At 37.4% G+C, this 23,536-nt stretch overlaps 1 protein-coding gene across 2 annotated transcripts in view; it reads right to left on the reverse strand.

The window, feature by feature from the left end:
* The window catches only part of LOC124798107 (heterogeneous nuclear ribonucleoprotein K), a 67,696-nt gene that overhangs the window by 9,872 nt on the left and 34,288 nt on the right, over positions 1 to 23,536 (reverse strand). The window contains exons 1-10 of one of the 2 annotated variants that reach the window (XM_047261360.1): positions 22,231 to 22,286; positions 21,866 to 21,930; positions 16,572 to 16,666; positions 14,307 to 14,363; positions 13,076 to 13,119; positions 11,663 to 11,735; positions 9,482 to 9,598; positions 5,798 to 5,926; positions 5,457 to 5,704; positions 79 to 173 (exon numbers count right to left, since the gene is read on the reverse strand). In XM_047261360.1, coding sequence (XP_047117316.1) covers positions 79 to 173; positions 5,457 to 5,704; positions 5,798 to 5,926; positions 9,482 to 9,598; positions 11,663 to 11,735; positions 13,076 to 13,119; positions 14,307 to 14,363; positions 16,572 to 16,664 — 856 coding nt within the window. In that variant the 5' untranslated portion in view covers positions 16,665 to 16,666; positions 21,866 to 21,930; positions 22,231 to 22,286. Of the gene's footprint in view, positions 1 to 78; positions 174 to 5,456; positions 5,705 to 5,797; positions 5,927 to 9,481; positions 9,599 to 11,662; positions 11,736 to 13,075; positions 13,120 to 14,306; positions 14,364 to 16,571; positions 16,667 to 21,865; positions 21,931 to 22,230; positions 22,287 to 23,536 lie in introns of those variants that run through there. The other variant, XM_047261359.1, reaches the window with a different exon arrangement.

The raw sequence follows: 23,536 nt of genomic DNA on the forward strand, positions 1-23,536 counted from the left end.
TAGAAAAAAGGCTCCATAGAATAAAGAATACCATGGATTTTAAGCCTAATATAGATTTTAGTGAATCTTTCACCTTACCTCTAGCGCCTCCAAAGCCAGGGCGACCAGGGCCACCACCAAATGCGCCAACACCACCTCGAGGCGGTGGTCCTCCCATACCTCCTGGTGGGCCACTGCAAGAAAGATACAAAGTAAGCAAAAATCTACACTTCGAGGATGAGTGATTGTTCTGTTACATTGTGGTTCTAGGACCATTTTCTAGAAACTTTCATTTTTGTATTAGCTTGGTGCTGATGCCACTACTAAATTGAAGCCATCTTACCTTTTTCGAACTTTATCAATACTCAAACACCATTTGCTTACAAAACATGAAATCAGGTAATATATAGTACGAAAACAGCCTCTAAAATGCTTGTCTAGCCTGAACAATACTGTCCACACACTGCAGATATAACATCATTGGTCTGTCAGCTCACTCTACAGCTTGCCTAATTTTAGAGAAGCGAAACAGCAACTTGTCTGACTATGCCAGATGTTTGCTGTCCACTATTGCCGAGTATGCCATGTGGCCTATTGGCAAAAAGCAGTGGCTTTTGTGGCTCATCATGAATTTTCCTCTTATACCAAACCATCTCACAGCAGCACTTGCACCTTATGTCCTCTATTTGCAGGATGTATTCCAATCTTGTCTTTCCAGACAGTTTTTACCATCTGCTGCTTCCTCTAGTACGATGCGGATTATTCCCCGATGCCTAAATACACATCCTATTATCCCATCCCTCCTTGACAATGTTTTCCATATATTCCTTTTTTGTCAATTCAGTAGAAAACAACTCATTCTGTACTGGTTCACCTGATTTTCAACATCCTTCTATAGCACCACACCTGTAACACTTCGACTGTCTTCGTTTCCAGTTTTCTCAGAGAAAAAGATTCAGTACCACACAATGCTCTGCTACAAACTGAACATTCTCAGACAACTCTTCCTCAAATTAAAACTTGTGTGATGCTAGCAGACTTCTCTAGGCTAATAATGTGCCCATGCTGTGCTGGTCTTATTATCCCCATGCTTCATGTGTCATTTCGCTCGTAAGGTATCTAAATTCCTTAACTGTGTCTACTTGTGGCCATCTGGAGTTTTGATGTTAAGTTTATTGCTAATCTCATTTTTGCAACTCATTTTTATTCATTTAATTCTCAGTTCATAGAGTATTACTTAGCCTTCATTCAATATGCTCCATAATTTTCCACTTTTAGTGAGGATAGCAATGTGATCAGTAGAGACAATAAAATTCACATTTCACAATAAATGTGAAACAGATGCACATATAAGTATAAAAAATCTGAACAATTTCCACTCACCAGTACTGTACAGCTGGTGAAGCCCAATTTGGACAAATGTGCTTAAGAACCAGTTTGCAAAACGAAAGTGCAACAATGTAATGGCAATATCTGGTGCTAAGTTAATTGTGGGCAGTTTAACAAGTCTAAGATGCATGCTACCTAATACAACACAGTATTCAGAGCTGTCGGACCTATTTTATAATAAGGACGCACATTTCTTTGATAGCTAAAGTTCAGAAAACAATTGTTAGCTAGAGTTCAAAGTTGGAATAACGCACAAGCGACATAGCAAATTAGGTGGCAGAAGTTTTGAACTAATACCACAATAAGTCAGGCCTGAACTACCTTTATTAACAATACTCTGCCAACTTAAAGCAATTTCACAGTAGTCTGTCCTGAACACATGTGTAGTGTTAGTTTTCTTCACTATTATGAAGTGAATGAAGCTCTCAATCATCGTCCATAAAGCATTTCAATTACAGCCCTCACCATCAGAGGAGATCAGCAATCCCTGTTACAATGTGGCAGTTCTACTTTTGCGGAACACTGATGTATGCTGCTGCCCTGCAAGGGGGAGGTAGGACTTTTTTCTCAGACAGCTCCTCTCCCCTCTGGTAGTTAAAATTCTATTTTATGTTCACAAACATACACCACTAAATAGTGTGTAAACACTGCACTGTAGTGATGGGAAAACAAAATCAGTCATGCTTAACAGCTGCATCAAAATTCTTCCCCTAACATTCAATTACTTTAGTTTCTACTTCTACACTAAGAGTTGTCAGTTCGATCTGTGGCATCAAGCATGGCTGCCACAGCTATGACTAAGCATAGAAAGGTCAATATTAAAATTCAGCAATTTTGTAATCATAGAATTGGATGAGAACAGATAAGCAAGGCTGAGAAACCTTTATCAGAGGCATTCCATTCACTAATAGGAAAGTGCTGCTGCTTTTCAACAGAACTATCACAAGGTGTGTACGACCCGGGACAACCGGGAAATCCGGGAATTTTTTCATCTGAGAGAAAACCAGGGAATTTTTCATTGTTTTAGCTTTCAGTTAAATTTTTGTAATTTTGACTGCAGAGTTGATTCTCTAGCAAAGAATGTTATTGTATCCTGCTATTGGAGAATGATACTGCAGCAATAAAATATAAACGAGGGAAAAAATAAAACTTTAGTGGCAAAGGAAATGTGCAATTTACAACAACAAAAAACAGTGCACACACAAAAGCGTCTGCAAATGGCAAAAAGATGTCAAAGGCCATAGGGTGCAGACTAATTCTTCATAACAATAAACTGCTTGCTATGAGCATGACGTCACAACTGTTCACATTAGGTTCGTTTGACCAATTGCCAGCAGTCTGTTGCACATGCGCATTTGACTCATGTGTAAGCAGTACCTTCTCCCGCTACTTGAAGTTTGGCTGTTAGCTGTATCGCTTGTAGCAGCAAGCAGCCAGATGCAAACAAGTAAAATTTCTCGCGTGCCCTAGCTGCCAGATTCATGCTTGCACAGAGTTGTCTGAATTGTAGTGGGGAGGGGGTTAACCTCTACGTGACCCGTGTTTGCGTTAAGTGATTTCGCTGCTTCTCTTCGTGTACAGCTTCCACGTCAAATGAAAAAACAGATTTCTGTGGCCGGGAGCTATCAAGTGAATTAAAATACATTCACATAATTATGGAGGGCAAAAATATATTATTAATTTCAGTTTTCTGATTTTATTTCGTTTCCACGTTAGTAGCAGTCAAGCATTAATCGCCTTGCAGAACAGTGAAGTTGTTTTTGCAAGTTTGCTAAAGAAATTTGGCTTTATTAATCTTTCCGCCGAGGCAATCATTTTATTTGAAACTAAGTATTTCATTCTACAGTATTGACTAGTTTCAACTGGTCGCTGAATTTCAAAGTGCACGTTATCTTCTGCCATATATGACATTTGCCATAATAAAGAACCAAAAATGAGATTGTAGAGTATTGGTACTCCAAGAAAATTTACATCCCAAAAACCACACTGGAAAGCTTAATATCACATGGGACCTACTTCATGCACTTCAAGCCGAATTATGCATTTTAGAATGGTTTACGAAATTCCGATGCTCTTTAGAGTATCCTCTGATGCCCTGTTTCTTTCATGGTGTAATGTAAGCTCTCTTAGTGCTTTATACACATGAACATACATGCTTCCTACACCACTGCAGTTGCACACACACAATAATGCCTGTTTTCTGGCGCTCTCTGGCAACTGATAAATCAAACCTATTTCTAACAGTCTCCGGATAGTATTGAGAACGGTGGTTAGAAAAGCATTACTTTCAAAGTAAATTTATTTTTACGCAGGATGAATTACGTTACGTGTGAGAAAGTGGAATGGATATCTAAATCACAGAGCGTTCGAAACTGAACTGTTTGAGGACCAGCCACTTGCAAGAATTTCGAGCCGAGACATTTATGTCAATTTTAAATTTACTGGCACATTTGTGTTATGTTTCTTTTAAAGTATAACGCGCGCAAAAAAAGATCAATATTACATGTGAAAGCTTAGCTTCTGTTGTAGCTTGTAAAACTTAGAGACTAATATTATATGTGAAAGCTTAGCATCTCTTGTAGATATACGGTACTGTGTACATAAATGTAAACCGTTAACTTTTCCTCTTGCGTGTTCGCACTATGTAACCAGTGATCTTGCTATTGACTGACTATAACACGTGTCCTATGCTCTGAATAGCTGCTGTCATCGGCTGACGAGATCTCGTGGCTTGAGGTATGACTCGCTTACAAAAGGACATCGCAACCTCTGTTTCAACGCTCTGGAAACTAACGCGCTGTGCTTGGTGCAATTTGAATTTATACTTTCGTAATACGAAAATATGCAGCGTATATGTTGCTGCAAATCAAAGGTCTTTCCAAAACTTCTTTTTTTATTAAAAGTCTCTCCAAAACTTCTTTGCCCCATCTTTTCTTTTTTTTCCGGGAAGTTCTACACGATTGTATAAAACGTTAACCATTCAAAGGATCGATAAGTTTTACAGTTCCAAGGGAAAATCTATGAAAAACCTACTGTCACTTAGCACAGAAAAAGTGTATTTTCACCCGGGAAAAAGCATATTTTTTAAACGGGATATCCGGGAATTTTTTTCCTTGTCCCCATATACACCCTGTATCATTTGCTGGAAGTTTGAAGGAAAAGGGCATTTCAAGAAAAAACCTGGTAAAAATTTCTGCACAAGCAAACATTTCAATCAAGAAGTTCCCAATCAGCACTGAAGCAGTCAATTTGTCTTCATGTAACCTGATTAATTCTTATCTCCCTCCCCCTTTCTTTTATATATCTAGTAATGCACATATTTCCCTAAAGCTTACCATCTTCAGGATTTCTAATCTGTGTTACAAAAACTTTCATTTAATTTAACTACTAAAGGTTACATTTACAGGCTACAGACTGATCGACACAAGATCGTGGGTTACCGAACGGTAAAACCAACTGCTAGCTTTAACTTCTTCCTTCATAATATTATGTCAGTGTCACTGTCAAGCAATCTTTAGTTCCATAGATCTGATCGATACATGTAAGTTGAAGTCATTACTCTGTGACTGCCCCCAACTACGAAGATCCAACAGCTGATATATAAGTGTTACAGCAGGCTGAAGTAATTTTGGACATTTTACTAAACTGAACGTGAATGTTTATAAAACACTTTTACAAAACTTATTACTTCTGTGTATTTCTACCATAGTAGCTGATCTGTACTGTGTGCAAATTTCAAAGCAATCATCTCACCACCTCACACAGTAGCACCAATCAGCTCCCTCCCATCCCAGGCTCATGCAACAGCTCAGCAAGTCTAAAACCGTTATGAATCAATGTGTGAACATTGGATCACCAACAGGTTCTATATGGGTAATATGTGCAACAAAAGTGATGATAAAATCACTATTAACACATACCAGAACCACAGCAGGCGTGTATGACAGTAATTTTTATCATACTTCAGGTAGTATCTTAACATGTTTTACAGGAATCCACCTGAACTGTTAATGCCTGACTTTGCGAATCCCACACCAGAAAAAACATTTTACCACTCGAGAGTGAACTTGAGGAACTAAATAACTTACGATAATCCCATTCCTCCGCGTGGACCAACACGTGGTCCAGGACCCATGCTACCACCACCACCTCCACCACCTAATGGAAATCTTCCACGGCCGCCAATTGGGGGTGGTCCACCAATGCCTCCACGCATACCACCCGGCATGCCACGACCGCCCTTTGTTTCTTGGTCACCAAAACCACCATATTCTTGGGCGTAGTAGTCATCATAATTATGTGGATCGTATGGATTGTTCAACCCTTTTATTGGAGACTGTAATTGATATTCAGAATTAATACACATAATCCTTAACTAAATGTATGTACACTATTCACACATTTATATTGGATAATTTACAAAACTTACAGATTTCAATAGTTCCATTATTTCACGAATTGAATCTATGCATGTGCTTGGTCTTCCTGATATCTGGCATACTCTGTCAGTACTTTGAGGGCAGCAGTTTGAGAAAATCTTGATCCTTGCACCAGTTTTCTGAAGAAGAAAAAAAAAGACTCAGTTTTCAAACAAAACTGTACTACAATTTCTTTACAGGAAATAGGTATCAACAAAAAGGAAAAATCTGAAACTCATGTGTTTAGAGCCAGAACTTTTTATACTGATTACCTGAATGAACTTCATTAAACAACATATGGTTGGAAATGAAGCCATAATCTTTAACTACTGCAAAAGTCATAATACACACTATTTTTAACATCACTAAAAAGTCAAAATGTTCCTGCCCAATTATGATTAGCATTAATTATTTTGTGGAGGTAGATTTATCCACATCAGGTACATTTATCCACATCAACACCAATCATTAACAGTAGATAATTCACAATTGCTGAGAATGGCTCAAACATTAACATTCATACTACTGCCAAAGGTAAATTCCCTTTCCCCAATATTTCAAGCTCCATTATTCTTTACTGTTAGATTATCTCCTTTTAGCCCTTCCATTTCAATATTCCCTCTAATCTCTGATCAAACACAGGAACAGTGCTAACTAATGTATCTTCTGACTTCCTCAAGCACCCAGTGGTCTCCATACTAAATGGATATCAAGCTGCCACAGTCTGAGCATGCCAGCCACAGATCTTATTTGATTTCTGTAAGTAAACAATATTGGCAGTTAACTGTCATTACAAAAAATTTCAAATTTTATGCTTTAAGATTTTTGGAGGAAGGTGTGATGTTCACAACAACCCAGATACTGCTAGTAACCTTACAATTTGCTCAGCGATACGGCTGTTATGTGAAACACCAAGAGATTCTGTAGAAATTAATAAATTATTACAGAAAACAAGTGGCAATCAAATCAAGCATCAATGGAAGTGCCTACTGAACAAAGTTGTCGTTTGTCAGGTATGACATTAGGAATGAGAAGTGCAAAGGCATCTTTTCAATTTAATTACCTACTTGAATCCTGAAGAGACTTTCTGCTAGCATTTATGTTTCTATTCTTGTCGGACATAGAAGAGCTACAGATTTTTAACAGGGTGTTGCATGTTTCAAGAAAATAATCAGCACTTCTGGGTAGTAAAAAACACCTTACTGACAGATACATGGAGGCACTTCCAGAAAAGCGTTGTTTACATGTGTCAGTTCCTTGTAAGATGTACATAGCAGAGGATCCATTAAAGGCAAACCTACATTTACAGCATCTTTAATTGTAGAGAGATCTTTTGCTAGTATTGACTGGAACACACTTCTTCGAATTCTGAAAGCAGCTGGCATAAGATTTAGAGAAAAAGGTTACTTACAACACTTACAGAAACCAGTCTGCAGCTATAGGAGGACGGACATGAAAGGGAAGCCATGGTTTAGAAGGGCACGACAAGTTTTTAGTCCATCCCAGAGGTTGGATCAGTTCACTGAACAAATAGCAAACGAAACCAAGGTGGAATTTTGGAAGGGAATGATGTTCAGAGAAAAAATAAGAACTTTTTAAGAGTTGAAAGTGACTTGGGTTCAACAGAACAGGTTTCTGTAAAGGCACAAGGTTAATCTATACACACTATATAAATGGGTGTTTATATTTTCCACATAATCTCCTAAACCACTAGACCAATTTCCAACCACACTTTGTACACATCACTGTCTGGAAAGAATGACTATTGGGAGGAGGGGTGGTAAGAACCACCTATCTATCAAAATGGTGGAGGTGAAAAAGCATTGTAGCCCATGATGAACCAATATCCATATTTTAGTCGTCCATTATTTGTGAAATAGCACTAAGTTACACGAACAAATTTTTCACAATTTCAAACTTTGACAAAATCATCTTATTGCCAATCCCCACCCAATAACAAAAGGTTTCAAAGCTTGTCACTTACTACTTTTCACTGTTTATGCATAAAGCATGAGATTTTAATTTATTGCTTCACCGTTGGTAACTATTCTGAACACATTCCACAGACAGTAGCCACATACCACTGGATGTACTTGCAAAATTATATCATTGTACAGCACACTGTTCAGCAAAATTCACTATGTACAGCTGAAATGTGTACACATGCATGTGACTAATGTATGTGAAATTAATTTGACATGTGTATGCAGGCAAAGTCATGGGTAAAAGGCTCATCCTATACCCCTGGAACAGTTTCAACCAAATGTGATACACATTAGCAATGAAATGAAATAAGCATTTGGCGTCATTGGCTGGGAGGCCTCTTACGGGGCACGTCCGGCCACCTTGGTGCTGGTCTTATTACATTCGACACCACATTGGGTGACCTGGATGTTGATCTAGGAAGAAATACTGCAGTAGCAAGAACAACCAGCCTCTTAATGGGATGAGCATGATAACATCAGGAGGAGAGGGGAGGGGAGAGAGGAGATTAACAGACTGAGGGCAGAAGAGGAGATGGACTAATAGAAGATTGGAATAAATACTCAGCTACTATCACGTAAGATAAAACAAGGGTAATGTAATTTAGTCTGAAAATCTGGTGTGATGTGAAGGAAATTGAATCAACAAATTAAACACAAGAAGCTGCAACAAGTTTTCCTTTTGGACAACAAAATTATACATAACTGAAGAGGATATAAAATGCTTTCCTGATGAACTTCAATGACATAAGGGATGGTTTGATAGCAGACAACCTAAAGACATCATGGGATGGTTAATTTTGTAATGGAGTAGGAGTGCGTAGAAATTTTGCAGAAACCTAAGCTAAGACTGGTAAACAGGGTCAACTGTATACCTGATGTAATAATTTTGCAGAGACCTGTAGAAGGACCCTGTACTTGTACAGAAGATCGCAACATTCAAGAATGAAATATGTTTTGGAGCTCTAGTTTTATTTGCAAGAACAGAACCATAAGAGAAATTCATAATCAAAATTCTTCCGTTTTTTTAGTATATTCTAATGTAGGTGTTATCTACTGATCTGATAGTTGTTTCAGACAGTTTAAAATGATGGGCAAGCATGCAAAAGTTTTATGCTCCTAGACTACTTTACTTGAGTCACGATATTATGTCAGAAGGGTGAGAGGAAACACTGTGTGTGCTTAACATACACGGCCAATTCCAAGCAGTAAGCATCACCAGCATCATTATTAGCACAGTAACTGGGCCAATATTTACAGTTTCTGCTATAGTACTGCCATATGATGAAGTGGCAAATAGCTACTTTCAGCACAAGGTTTCCCCATTCCAGTACACTAGACCAATTGTCTTTCAGCTTTGCCCCCTCTCATCCCCATTACATGTGAGGGTCTCTACAGAAGTTTTAATGATACGGCCTTCCTTCCCAACCTTCCCTCTGCCCTCCCAGAAAAAGAGAAACAGAACATCAAAAGCTGTAATTAGTATTTTCTGTATTAAGCATTTTTATACTATGAATTTCACTACCTGAAGTGTAAGTTCAGGTAAGTCTTGCCAGCTTATTGACTGTGTTGAAGACACTAAATCCTCAACAAATTTAAACAAACATTTCTAGATAAGCTAATGAAAAACTGCAATAAAACCAGTTACAGAACAATACAAGCAAATGAAGTACTCATGAACCAATGTACGCAAGGCAGCCTAAATGTTCTTACCTCCCGGAGTTCCTTTATCTTGAATCCAGACTTGCCAATTATGCAACCTGCTTGGCTCTGATGAACTAACAAGCGCAAGTCCACATCATCATTGCGTGATCCCTGACGGGATGATGCCTATGCAATGGGAAAGGCACAACTGTTACAAGAAGCAAATTACAAAAAATAAATTTATTTATCTAAAGGTAGTACAATGTAAGTTAACACAGCTCATTGCTCATTTTATTGAGCTAACACCAATAATACACAGAGAGCACAAGCTCAGGAAGCTTAAGAATGGAGAAAGAAAAAGAAATCACCCAGCATTCACCGTAACTGAGGTAAACTATGGCAAACCTAATACTGTTTGGTCAAATAGCATTACCTCACTTGTTTTAAATTAAAGTTATGTTTGTACTGCACCACTATGTTCTGTTTGGATTCCCACTTACATTTTACAGCACACTACAATATTGCAAGATACCATCTGACATGACATTTACATATTAGCCACTTTTACACGAAAGCAGAGAAACGATTCCTTTTATATGCAGTTTGAAAAATTAAGTGAAATTACATGTCTGACAGTAAGAATACTTAAAACACGTTGATAACTCAATGGTGGTGCCTTACTTCCCAAGCATTCATACCGTTTTCAGCAATGTGTATGTAATTCACATAAGTTTACAGCCTTAACTTATTAGCAAAAAGTACTAATGACCATGTTTTTCATGATAACAGTAACGGCACTTGCAAGAATCGTGGCTTTAAATTCAGGTGACAAATCTAATACTACACTAAATCTTGATACTCCACAAAAAGGTGTTGTCTTTACTTCAGAAAATTTGCCATGAACATTGCTATGTCTCTGCACTGTAAACTGTTTCCCTTCCTTGCCTAAACGTAGTGCTAACAAGTGAAAAACTGATACTAATATATAAAGCAGAAATATCGGCAAGGGTCTCTAGAAGTTGTTGACCAATTTACTTACAATTTTTTCACAATACTCTAGTACACATTCAAAATGACACTGGCTATATATATATATATATATATATATATATATATATATATATATAATTTATTTTAAAACACTTAAATTGAGTGAGGAAGGAAGAGCTACCCATTTTCAAAATACAGCATTCTCTCACACTACCAATTTAAACCAAAAACTATATTAATAAAATGTTTATACCTTATGAGTAGAGTACTGCCAATCAGAATTGCACAAAATTTTGTTGTGCTACCCCTCTTAAGATTAAGACTAAGTAAATCATCATCATTGAAGCTACTATCCCACAAATCCTGCAGCTGGAGAGGTCTCTCCATACCCCATATAAAATCAATCCCAATCAATTTAGCCATTCAACTTACATTGATGTTCTGCTTGGATTAAGAAAGAGGGCTTCAGCTCAGGCACTCGAAGTCATTGCAATTTATTTTGAATCTTTTGTTTGGTCAACTGTATGTTGTCCTTTCGCAAACTGGTAGTTTGGGAAACTAGTTCTTTAGTTTTTACTGTTAAGACAACGTTCAACAAACAAAAATCTGTCACGAAAAATTTTATTTTTATTGTGTAAAAATAGAAACCCTTAAAAATGGAAACCACTGAGTCTTTCACTAATATTCTATATTAGTATCATAATTTCAAGTTCTACGCCTATCAAGCAGGATAAGTTGCAATGGAGAGCCAAAATTTGCCCGGAAATCCCACAGATACCCTATATAATGATGAAAAGCCAATTATAATCGATATATTGGCACGATTTCGTGACCTGGCTGCAAGGGTCCACCAAATTGACTTTGCAAAAGCTAACAACACTTGCTTTGGGCTTCCATTATCAATGTACATATTAGTCAGGTCTGATATACAATGGAGGTGGGATATTATTTTTGCAAAAATTCATTTCTAACAATCCACATACTAGCTAGGCAACATAATTGCAATATAAGGCTCTTTACTAATGAACAGCTATTTTTCTTCAAATAATTCTGAAAGTACTGAATTAATGTTCTTGATACACAAATTTTAAGTGAACAATACCTTTTAAGTTCCAGAACTAAGTTATAGAACAAAATAAAATAGAAAAATACATTTGTACAGAATCAAGTGATAAAATTTTACTTGTTCAAACACTGCTTACACAAAATGTTATTACTATGTTAAAAATATTACTTGACTTCTATCAAAGTGATACTTACATCATCAATATTTGGGATAACTTCATTAACCACATTTAGTACTGTGTCCAAATCTGAGTAAACTGTCAAAATGCTGTAAAAATGGGCAAATTATAAGGAAAAATGTCACAAAGGATAAATAATTACAATGAATTACAAAACCTATAAATCCTGAGCCTGCTAATCAGCAAAAAGTTGTGGCAACTTAATTAACCAACAGGATTCCTAAAACAGAAAACTAAGTAACCATTAATAGACATTATAAAGTCCTTTCACACAATGCAATGTTCATCAAAATGATAATATCTGTTATTTGATAATGTTAGATTTATTCTGTTTCAGTTTGTAATGACAAGCTAACCTCAAACATTTTGTTTTGCAAAAATTATGAACTGCAAGTCTCTTCAGAGGTGTGAACTATTTTTATGAAAGGCATACAGAAATTTTATCTTATATCAGACAAGAATTTCCAAGTAATGCACACTAACAAAGTTATAAGCAGTACCAACATAAGGCTTAAGACTAGTGTGTACACTGATGCTGTATTGTGCAACAGGTGTATCAATATATAATCCAAATAAAATTTTTGAATTTATTTTGCCCTGAGGTTTCCAAAACCTATCAAGATTAGGTTAATTGCAATCCCACAAAAAAGCATGTCAACCATTCAAAATGACTTTCTGCAAATTCTATGTCAACAGCTGTTACCCTAATGAAACTTACGACTGTGTTAAAGGACAACTACACAATTCCATAATGGCCTTCCAGACTTAAAATTAACGTGTCTAATACTACGTGATTATTCAACTTCAAATTGGATTTCAACATTATGCATTTAATAATACAATGTAACAAATTTTGACTATGTAAGAAAACAGCTGTCAGTCACATTAATAGGTAACCCCAATCAGTAATTGCAAAATGTCTTTTAGAGACCAATGTGGACTGACTTCATAATACACACATGAATTGGGCGGTCCCAGCATTGTCCCAAATTACAAATCCTAGTTGAAAAAAATAAAGTACCATATACTGTAATGAAGGAATTATGGTACTGGTGGTACTGTAACAATTCAGAAATTTCAAACATGACAACCATAACATTTTTTACTACATGGAAAAACACTGAGACCATCAAAATTATGTTAAACATTATTTTACTAGTTTAATTTAAATATGGCCTGTATCCTGATTATTTATAAAATTCAAAGTGAGATATGAATGCAGATATAGAAATTACTTTGCAGTTATATCTCAGAGGGGAGAATCTCTTTGAACTTCCCCTTAAAATACACAAAAATCTTTTAACAGCAGTTAAGTATACAGGTTCACACCCCAAACTGAGCAATAAATATTCAAGACAATGCCTAAAGGACAAGCCACATTAGATTATCTAACAAAACTGAACCTAATATAAATATGTGATGGATTTACCGTTCTGGCCCAGGGCAATCAGGGACTGTAATTGAGGCTTTGTACTGCGTTTTGGAGGAGCCCATTCCCATCATTCGACGGGGACATTATTCCCATTCACAGGCAGGGCGGGCGGGCGGGCATTCAATCCGACGGGGCAGCGTTGAGCAGCAGAGTGGGCAAGGGCGGGGCCATCGTGTACCATTGGTCAGATATGGGACCAATCAAGGGCCAACGATGAACCATTCAGAGGGCGATGGAAGGAGTAAACGAGGGGCAGAACATGTTAAATAAAATTATTGTTAAAGTATGTGTGCATAACAAATAGTGAGTGCATAAAATAAACATGATTTTGGGTACCTATATTACATTGTGTTATTTAATACAATACAATTTGTTTGAAAATTGTGGGTGTAAGTGGGAAGTACTTGTGTTGCTTTAAAGTTAGTGTTTTGGTTGAGGTGTATGTTTTGTACCCTCAATCTCTGAAATGAACAATCACACAAGATTACTGAAAATCAGTTTAACAACAAATTTGGAAAATACTTTTAAATTTATTGTAACCCAGATCTTAGGTTTCCAACAAAATTTTCATGTTTTTCAGCACACTAATGCAAAACTTCCCGCAATTCATGCTTCTGCTTGCAAAATTTAGGAAAGTAGACGTAATGACTTTCTATGAAATAATGAAAGTTCTCTCCACAGTGTGCATTCATGAAGTTCTTTACATTTCACTAATGGTAATACCTATGGTAGCCAGCAACTGACATACCATAATAGAGCAACTAGTATACCATAATACTGCAATGCCAGTAACATTTGGGACAAACAAAACAAAGGCACTTGTGGTCTAACACTAACGTCACCTTGTATCAGGTAAACTGCGGGAAGTCTATTAGTTTTAAGTTAGTATCACATACTGGCAATGATTATGTCTCTCTCAAAAGCATAACGTCTATTTTAGTTAGTTTTATGCCATGACACAAAGAATCGGGCAACAAATTTCTATGCTCACAAAACTGTTCACACAACAATATCGTACAGCCACAAACATTCTGACACTTAAAAACAGTTACAGTGAAGAACTGATGCTACACCAAGAACGCCATTGAAGTCTATTTGTGTCCCCCCTCCCCCCAGTATGTACCTTCTTACACTAAAGATGAACAGAAAACATAAAATCTGGGCAACAATAACCAATTTCAATGACATTGTTTTAAGCTTACACTCAAAAGGAATTCAAACTACATACCTCAGTCCTTAGCTTGGTAATATTGTGACCACCTTTTCCAATTATGGATCCCGCAGCCTGTAAAATAACGACTTTTTAATGCAACTATCCTGAGTATTCTAAAAACATAACTCTCATATTGACAACAGTTCGAAAATTTTTATTGGTGGCATGCTGCTTTCCAGTGAGGCAAACTGCCATGAAAGAACCCAATGAACAAGAACACAAATAATAAAATTAAAATGTATGATGAAATTAGAATTCAACACTTCAATTCACAAATGAAAACTCCAGACGATAAAAATTTGGCCAAACTCAGGTTAACAGCTGAAGTGCTTAAGGCATCAGATTAAGTCACATCTGCACCCTTCTGAAACACGGCAGTTTTAGTTCATGCCTAAAATTACTATCCACCTTTTCATATCCAGCAAGGAGAAAATTTTGTCACTGATTACACAACCTGAGGTTTGAAGATCTCAATCCCCATTTTAATATTAAGTGGCAAAAAAAAGCACGAATGAAAACTTAACTTTTAAATCACAAATGTTATAAGTTTAGATAACAATAACACTCAAATGAAGAAATTTTTGGAACAATCAGGAATGATTAATATTTTATCTACTGATCCAAATTTAGAAGTATTTTCCTCTCAATCCTATCTACTTACAAAGTTCACTGAAACAGTGAAAATCAGTAACAAAGAAATTAAATTCCCTGTGTGTTCTCTAATTTCTTAACAATGACAAATGATAATCTTTAATTACAGACAGAAGTCCCCTAATCTGATGGAATATTAGCTGCAATAACTGTAGTTTGGAAAAACCAACTAGTACTTTGGAAATACAGCAGCCTGGAGTACTGGAAAAGCAAAGTTTCTGGACTAATCTCTCTAGAAGAAAGTGTAATCTTTATGTAAACATAGCTTGTAAACACATTTTTCGACATCCATCCTCAACCAAAGCCAAAGCCAGTAAAAATTAAAACCACTTATAATAATATTTACAAATTTTCAAAAAAATGGTTCAAATGGCTCTGAGCACTATGGGACTTAACATCTATGGTCATCAGTCCCCTAGAACTTAGAACTACTTAAACCTAACTAACCGAAGGACAGCACACAACACCCAGTCATCACAAGGCAGAGAAAATCCCTGACCCCACCGGGAATCGAACCCGGGAACCCGGGCGTGGGAAGCGAGAACGCTACCGCACAACCACGAGCTGCGGACTACAAATTTTCAATGGGCATTTTTCAAAATCTGCATATTATGTACAATAAAAACAGGATAACTGCTGGGTCATTTTTGGTAGCACTGACAGGAATTCCTGAAAGACATCCGAAATATGCCAACAGCATGGGCCAACATCAGTAACTATTTATCACCACATACATACTGTCTGAAATGCTTCAAACTTCATTGCTTTTCTGTACATTTTTCTCTGCAATACATTGGCACATTATCAAAATATAATCATTTGTACACAGCTGCAGCAAATTAGTCTTCACCCATTTTCAATGATCAAAATGCAAGATACAAAACTGGTCACATGAACAACTTAATTTTTTTTAAACATAAAGACAGTATGTGGCTATCTATTCCTAAAGTTTAATAAATGCTCTGCTGTTCACCTGGGGAGAGAAACAACACTGTTGAGCTATCAAGCATTCTTGTTCTGAGATCTTAACACCATTCTCCATATCTGAAACCGGTAGTTCATCTAAAATTAAATGTTTTATCACATACCACAAATTTAAAATAAAGTATCATCCTAACATTAATGTCTGTGGGATCAGAATCCACTCATTTCTTTGTGTAAAGTTTTCATTTTCACACATGTCAAAAAGCACAGCAAATAGCATAACTTATGCAGTCTACAGTTCAATTACTTCACAATACTACGACCCACAACAATGCCCAGAAACCTTCACTACACAAAACTACTGTAGACAGCTGTAGCATGACAACATTGTTGCCTTATGGTAAATATTCAATTCTCCCCTCAGTCTAAACAAACAGGCAACTGACTACCACAGAGTGCAAACTGTAGTTTGTGAAATCTGACTATATTGGGCATGATCATACAAAACACTGGTGACTAGATATCTTCCAAATTTAACAATATACGTTAATTCTCACATGCAAAAATTAGATTAAAATTCTATCCGAACTTCAGATTTCAGAACAGAAAATATAATATTGACCATCATTTGAGGAATGGGGGTGGGGCAAGTTCACAAGAATGGTGGCACAGTTAAAGGCACAAAGAAGGGCAATGCTCACTTACCTTGCTGGGGATCAGGAGTCGCACTTCTGTATCGTCCCCACCACGGGACCTCTTTTGTGGGGAACCCATGTCACCGTCTGCTTCGCGCTTCATGCCTGAGTAACAAGATTTGCGTCATGTTAAGAGACTAAGTTAATTAGCCCTATCAACTTCCTACAGATCACAGGCAAAAATGTTGATGGTAACAATGTTCCGCAATGGGAAACATTTTTTCATGTGTACTACTATTATCAATGGATACTGAGATGTAATCTCAATGTAACTTTTTCCTATGAGGAAACTCATTCATTACTATACAAAACATTTTCATAGAAATAATTCACGAGACCAATACGTTAAAACTGTTTGGTGCTTTCCAACCACTGAAAGTTACGGAAGTATATTACAGGGACAAGAGACAAGATCGCAATTTGTGAAGTCAAACACTTCACTGAACCTACTTGATAAGCTCTTCCAGTGAAAACATTTGAAATGTGGTTAAGTTGTACAAACATTCTAGGAAATGTTTCTCCCAAAATCATGGAGATCCCAAAAGAAATGTTATGGGTTCAAAACTTTACATTTCACAGATACTTCACATTTGACAATAAGGGGTAATACACACTATAAAACAATTTCTGGAGTCATTTTGCATCTTTAACACACTAGTAATGCTACAAAAAAATTTCTCTTTAAAAGAAAATTTTTGCTGCTTCTACAGTTACTTCAGTAACAGAAATTATTGCAGTGATCTGGTACACAAGTATATTACACACTGCCAATTGTAATCCCCCTATTTGTTTTGCCACAAGGTAGTTTGTAACATTTGCTTCATAAAAAACCTTTCAGGTTCATGGAACATTTTTTGATGGTCCCAAGTATTTATGTCTATAGTACGGTAAGTTTTTCTTGAGGTACCATTTAAGTGTTTAATAATTTCACAAAGGCATCACAAGGAATTATCAATGACAATCCTCTGACAGGTATTTCCAACCATTACAAGAACATTTTTTCAATCTGCTAAAAGCATTAGGTCAAGAGACGAAGTTTCAGTTGAAAATTAACATGTCTGAAAATTATAGATAATGGTAAAAACTAGTTACGAATAAATACTAATTCAAGCAGTTTCACAAACTTAACACACAGCAGCACATGACAAAGAACAAGTGACTAATCCTAATGCTGCTTTCTGACAAGTACTGCCCAGTTCCCAACAGGCAGTTCATCTTGTACTGAGTCAATGAAGACGTCTTGCAGCTTGCATGGACATTTCCTCTTTAAAGACAAAATTATCTTCTTTACACTGGCCTGTTTGAAACTTCAGCCTATCTCACATATTTATAACATCATTTCACTTTTCCCACAATATCTCAGTTAATTCATTATGTTTCAGGTAGTCTTATTCTCATTTATCAATCACAATGCATACTACTGCCATCACATGCACAAACTGTTTGGCTTTCCTCCGACCTCTATCTGCTTAAACCACTCTAGTTTTTTCTGCCTTAAATGCTATTAAGAGGTGTGTTGTGAAGTTTATAGTAACATGAAATATAAATACCACGATAAAGTTTCCCATCTGCTATCAGCAGCCTTTACCGACACCATTTCTAAGATCCCAGAGTATCCACTTAAGAAAAATGTCGTGAAAGTAGAAAGTATGAAACTTTGCAGCTGTTTCAAGATTTTTCTTCTGTTTGCTTCAATGCAGTAAACATCACAAAAGTTTATCTCCAGAACATGACATATGTATCCTAGCACAATAGTTACACTGGTGTTTATTATTAAGTATCCTTAATTATACACTTCCTTGACATGTGTATACAAAACCCATCAGCATCACATCCATATACCTACCAGAAGTACCTTAAATCCTACTGGCAATAAATACTGCAGTGCTATTCAACACACATCCACACCCCAAACTTTTTCAGTAATCTCTTACGGCTGTGTGTCAAATTGACATTGTTGGCAATAATGGACCAAAATCTGATTTCTTGTTAGCATTCATGTGTTCCCAGCATCACTTGGCAGGTAGCATCTTCTAAAAATACTGTTATTAGTTGTGTACACCTACCAGGACATGCATGATGTGTTCTGTATGGAAGGAATCCTTTGCAGCTGTGTATCTTACATCAATGCATAGTCACCCAGACTGGCATCCAGGAATGTGGCAACATCTACATATGTTATCTTAATATTGCAACTGGTAATAAACTACTCAACTGGGCTGCACAGAAAAAAACCTGTAACCTCAACAATATAGTTAAGTATGACTTGTGGCATGACACTGTTCATATAAAACAGCAAAAAGCTTAAAAATGTAGACAAAATCCAATAGAACTGAGGATAGCAGCACGATTCAATTATGATCCTTCAATTTTCAGTGAAGTACCTAGTATATGAGATCAACTACGAAGCAGCCAGACTTGGGTGAATGATTTCTGGATCAAAATCATAAAAATGAAAAATCTGCTGTGGTGAGCCACAGTGAAAAATTTCCTGTTCCAAATAAATGCAGCATGTACATTAACAAATGTGCAGTAACTCCAATTTTACTACAGCATTTCAAATGGAACATTATTGAACAAACACAATGAAAAGTCTTGAAACATGGGAACACATGACTGCTGATCCCTCTGATGTATGAAGTATTTTGTACAAAGTTGGTCAGTGCCTGTTTTTCATGTATCCATTACCCTGCAGTGTTAAATAGCTATGCACAGAACTGGATACACTCAAGTTTCTAATATCTGGAACTACAAGGCTTGCCTACAGCCTCAGCTATTGGCAACCACAATGCAACAAAGGTTACTATCAACCTGGGCAGCATCACTGAAAACTAGTCAATGTGAAAAACAGTTATGGCACTAACATTTTTATTTTCGTTATGAATTTATTTTTATTCTCTCAGAGATCCACTGTTTATGTCCTTTAAGTGGATACTATATGTTATTGTACAACTGTCCCTGTATCCAACAAACTGTTTTCTCAGTTAACATTCTAGAGCAAATACACAATACCCATCCGTAACACACAATCCATGAAGTATCTTAAGCAGAGGTACACATTTCATCTTAATTTAGAATACTCAATTTGGTACTAAAATTTCTGATCTTTAACACTGAAGTCCACTGAAGCAAAAACATTTAAACACAATTCCCTTTAAGTATGGCAGGATTTACATAGATGCTGAATAGTGGTACAATTTTAAATACAACAGGATCTTCGAAGTTAAAAATACCTAATCAGAATGTCAACTCATCATACAACACTACTTCACTTGTGTAATATGCAAAAACTTTACTTCAGGTTCAACCTTCCAGCCAAAACAAAAGCTAACAATGCATTAGGTTGCCAGCAAATTACTCTTACAAGCGATGTGATTTGTGCAGCAGGTACGTGCACAAGAACTTTTTCTCTTTAATGGTATTCAAAAACTATGCCTTTTTAAGACAATATTTTAAAATCGTCCAGCAAGTCTGATTCGCTAGCGTTCATTATTTTTGCCGATAATGAAGGAGTGAGAACTGGTAAGTGCTTTGCATTATTCCTTCCTAAGCGCAATAAGTGTCTTGACTGCGGCCGATTGTCAAGGGCGAAGGCTGAGTCAGCGGACAAACCAGCTAGAGGAGACGGCGCCAGGTGTGCCGCCCCCTTAGCTCCCCCTCCACTCATTTCCCGCCAATACTAACAGCAGAGGCGACGGCGCGGCGCAGAAGTATTGATCAGTCTACGCCACGCGCAGACGCAAATGCGCCAGCCATGAAAAGCATGCTTGCCTACGGATCGCTGGCACTTGGTAAAATCAAGTAGACAACTACATTCGTTACCAATTTATTACTACAATATGACGCTAGTTAAATATCAAACGCCTGAAATTACCGGCGAGGCAAACAATTATGGTCGCTCGGAAAGCTTTGACGTCTACCGTTACGGTCATTTTCTACATAAACTATGTGACACGGCGCTGTTCCCAGGTAGTTCGCAGCAAGAACTCGCCACCAGTAAACAATGCCGCATAAGAGATATGTAAGCTTAAAATATGTGATAAATTCTTTGTCCAAGGTGCATTGAATGGGTGCAAAATTCAGTAAGAAAAACCCGCTGTGATTAAGTAACTAAGTAAAGGGTCGATTCACAAAACTACGGTAAAGCAAACAAACCCGAAATCTACTTTCAGATTAGTATATCGTATCTATGTAAGGAAACCTTCGCTTTTTGGACTTTTTAAAGCCTCACCTTCACACGCCAAACCTGAAGTCTAACACGCTTCTGACGTCCGCATTAAGCATCCATTATTCCAGTAACCACATATTTGCGCATGAAAAAAACAGATGAAACGTCATCCTCGCCCAGAATTGTGCTGTGCGAAAATATTTCATTAAAAACTTTACAATTTTATCATTAATGCAACGCTGTATTTGTCTATCAGGGAAGTCGCAAATAAGAGACGGCTTAACGGTGTCCAGTCACTGAAAACTAACGCCAGTACAAGTATCAAATACCTGAATATGTTTGGTTAATAATCTAACTTGCAGTGTCTTGCAATCTAGTTGGAACGGGATTAAGAGGCACTTAACGTCAGGATTCTCATAAAGCAAAATTAAGGTTCATATGTGCTGTCTAAACGATAACTCTTATCCTCAGACCATTAGCGTTCAGTAGACTACCGCCACTGCACTGGCAGACTGCGCGCGCTGACCCTCGCTGTATGCGGCCTAACCGCAGTCGATACCGACGAGGAGACAAACTAAGGTACTCTTCCAACATTTACGTACATAAATTCGACTGTTGCGTGAGCAACTAAGTTTAGAGGTTTCACAATGCGCAAGTTGCGGACAGTACTGTTCCTCATGCCGTAGTTGACAAATTATTCCACTACAAATTATGTAAAACTTAACAGGTTTAATTAGCTTTCTAGTTTTTATTTTAAAATATACAGGGCTAAAACTTCGAGCATGAGCTTCACAACATACAATCAAGGGCGTATATGCAAACAGACTTATGTCCAAGCATTTGTATGGTATGGAACCTCTTTCGCATTTGTGACCAGATAGGAAAGAATTTCGTGGTTAAATGACTGTGCAACTGAAATTTTAACGCGCAGCAGAAGCCTGGCAAACAATGTACAAAACAGTTAAAATGACTGAGGGCAATCTGCAAAGTATCCATTCATGAATAGAAATGAAGCTTCCGAAACTAAACTGCGTTTACTACTTTGTCTTTAGTTTCGAAGTATTCAAGTTGTGAGTGCAGAGATCTGACGGGAACATTTAAGCAAACTTTGAATGCACTCTATTAAGGTAACTTACCAACTTACTCCGTTGTAAAGTAACAGCAGGAATGAATCGTCTTGCCGAAGGTCGAAGATGTGAATCTGCAACAATGAAACTTTGCATTAAATAGATCTTTTAAACATTCCGTTGAGAAGTCAACTCATTTATCTAATGACTAGCAGATTAGGAAGGGTCTAAAACTCAGCAATGGTAACACCATGATATTCTCATGGTGGAATACCCAACAATTCACAATTCGATCCGTATCTAGCGTCTGTGTCAACAAATTTTTTTCTTCCTAGAATACTGTACTGGAATTTTAGTTCATGAAATAACTACAGCTTTCCTTCAGTGCCAAAGACGAAGGTATCTTTGCCTGTGACTGCGTCCCAGAAACTCACCTAAGGATCATCGTCATCAGTGCACACTACAGTAGGATATGTTCCTCATCCATCGCACACCTCAAACAACGACTCCCACCTGCAGAATGCTCTGCCGGCGAATGTGCTGCCACAATCCACCTCCACAGCAACACGCAGCACTCTTATTGGTCGAACCGGCGACTTTCCAGCTCCTGATAGGCCGAGGTACAACCACTTTCAGAGCGGAGTGGTGGGGAACGTCGTCTCATAGGATTGATTGTTTAGCGGGCTGTGCTCTATATACGCCACAGTTTCCATGGTAACGAGTTGGGGTGGGATTCCAAACAAAGTCTGGAACGGCCCATATAGTTACCACAAACAAGAAATAAGAACTTCGACACCAAATTTCACTCTCACTCCAGTTCCATTCTATTATACAAAAAGCACCATGTCCGTTCGACGTTTAACTTCTCACAAAAGGGAAAGATTTTGGGCAATGTACGCAAAAAAATCGAAAGGATTACGCTTTACTGGAGACAGCGAACCGTGGCCCCAGCTTTTAACTCGCAACTTACATGCTTCAAACTGACAGCCAGAACGCGTCAACACCTCAGATGTGTTTTGTTACTCTAAATAGCTTTCCAACTTCTGCATTCTGTAATCACCAAAGCCACTAAACGCGAAACCCTACATTCGTCACACTAAATCTGTGCGAGGGCACTGTAGTGAAATGTAAAATGTATTCGCAGATGGGAGAGAGAACCTCTTGTGCCCCATGCATCTAGCAGCATGCTGGAAGTTTTTTCGCTTCAGTTGCAAAGTCCGTAGCTATTTTCTTTGTCCGTAGCTATTTTCTTTAGCTTCGGTTAGGTTAGTTAAAAGGCAAACTTGTTTCCAAGTTCATATATCTGTAGTAAATGGGCGACTGCACATTTCAGTACTGTTGCGTATCGTTAAAGTCTCGTTATACACTATGCAGAAATATTTACTCCCAAAATATTCAAATGTTTTTACCTCAAAGAGGAAAGAATGGCGTTGCTCTGTAGAAAACCGTTAACTACTGTAATGTTAGCACGTTGAGTGCTGCAATCTGTCGATCTATATTCAACCTATTAATACTACCACATTCGATTTTATGCTAATACTGTACTTATTCTCCAAATAGGCTCCAGACATGTCTTTGTGGATGTAAAATCCGATATCCGATCTTGTTTTGCAAACGACATTTAACGCGTTCGTAACAATGGGGCACCTCGTGCTAAGGCTGAAAGCAACTACGTCAGGAAAATATTCAAAATTATTTTTTAATGACTCATATAGCAAATTGCCTGTTGAGTGCTGTGTC

Source organism: Schistocerca piceifrons, chromosome 5, assembly GCF_021461385.2.
Source record: "Schistocerca piceifrons isolate TAMUIC-IGC-003096 chromosome 5, iqSchPice1.1, whole genome shotgun sequence".
In the NCBI taxonomy this organism is placed as follows: domain Eukaryota; kingdom Metazoa; phylum Arthropoda; class Insecta; order Orthoptera; family Acrididae; genus Schistocerca; species Schistocerca piceifrons.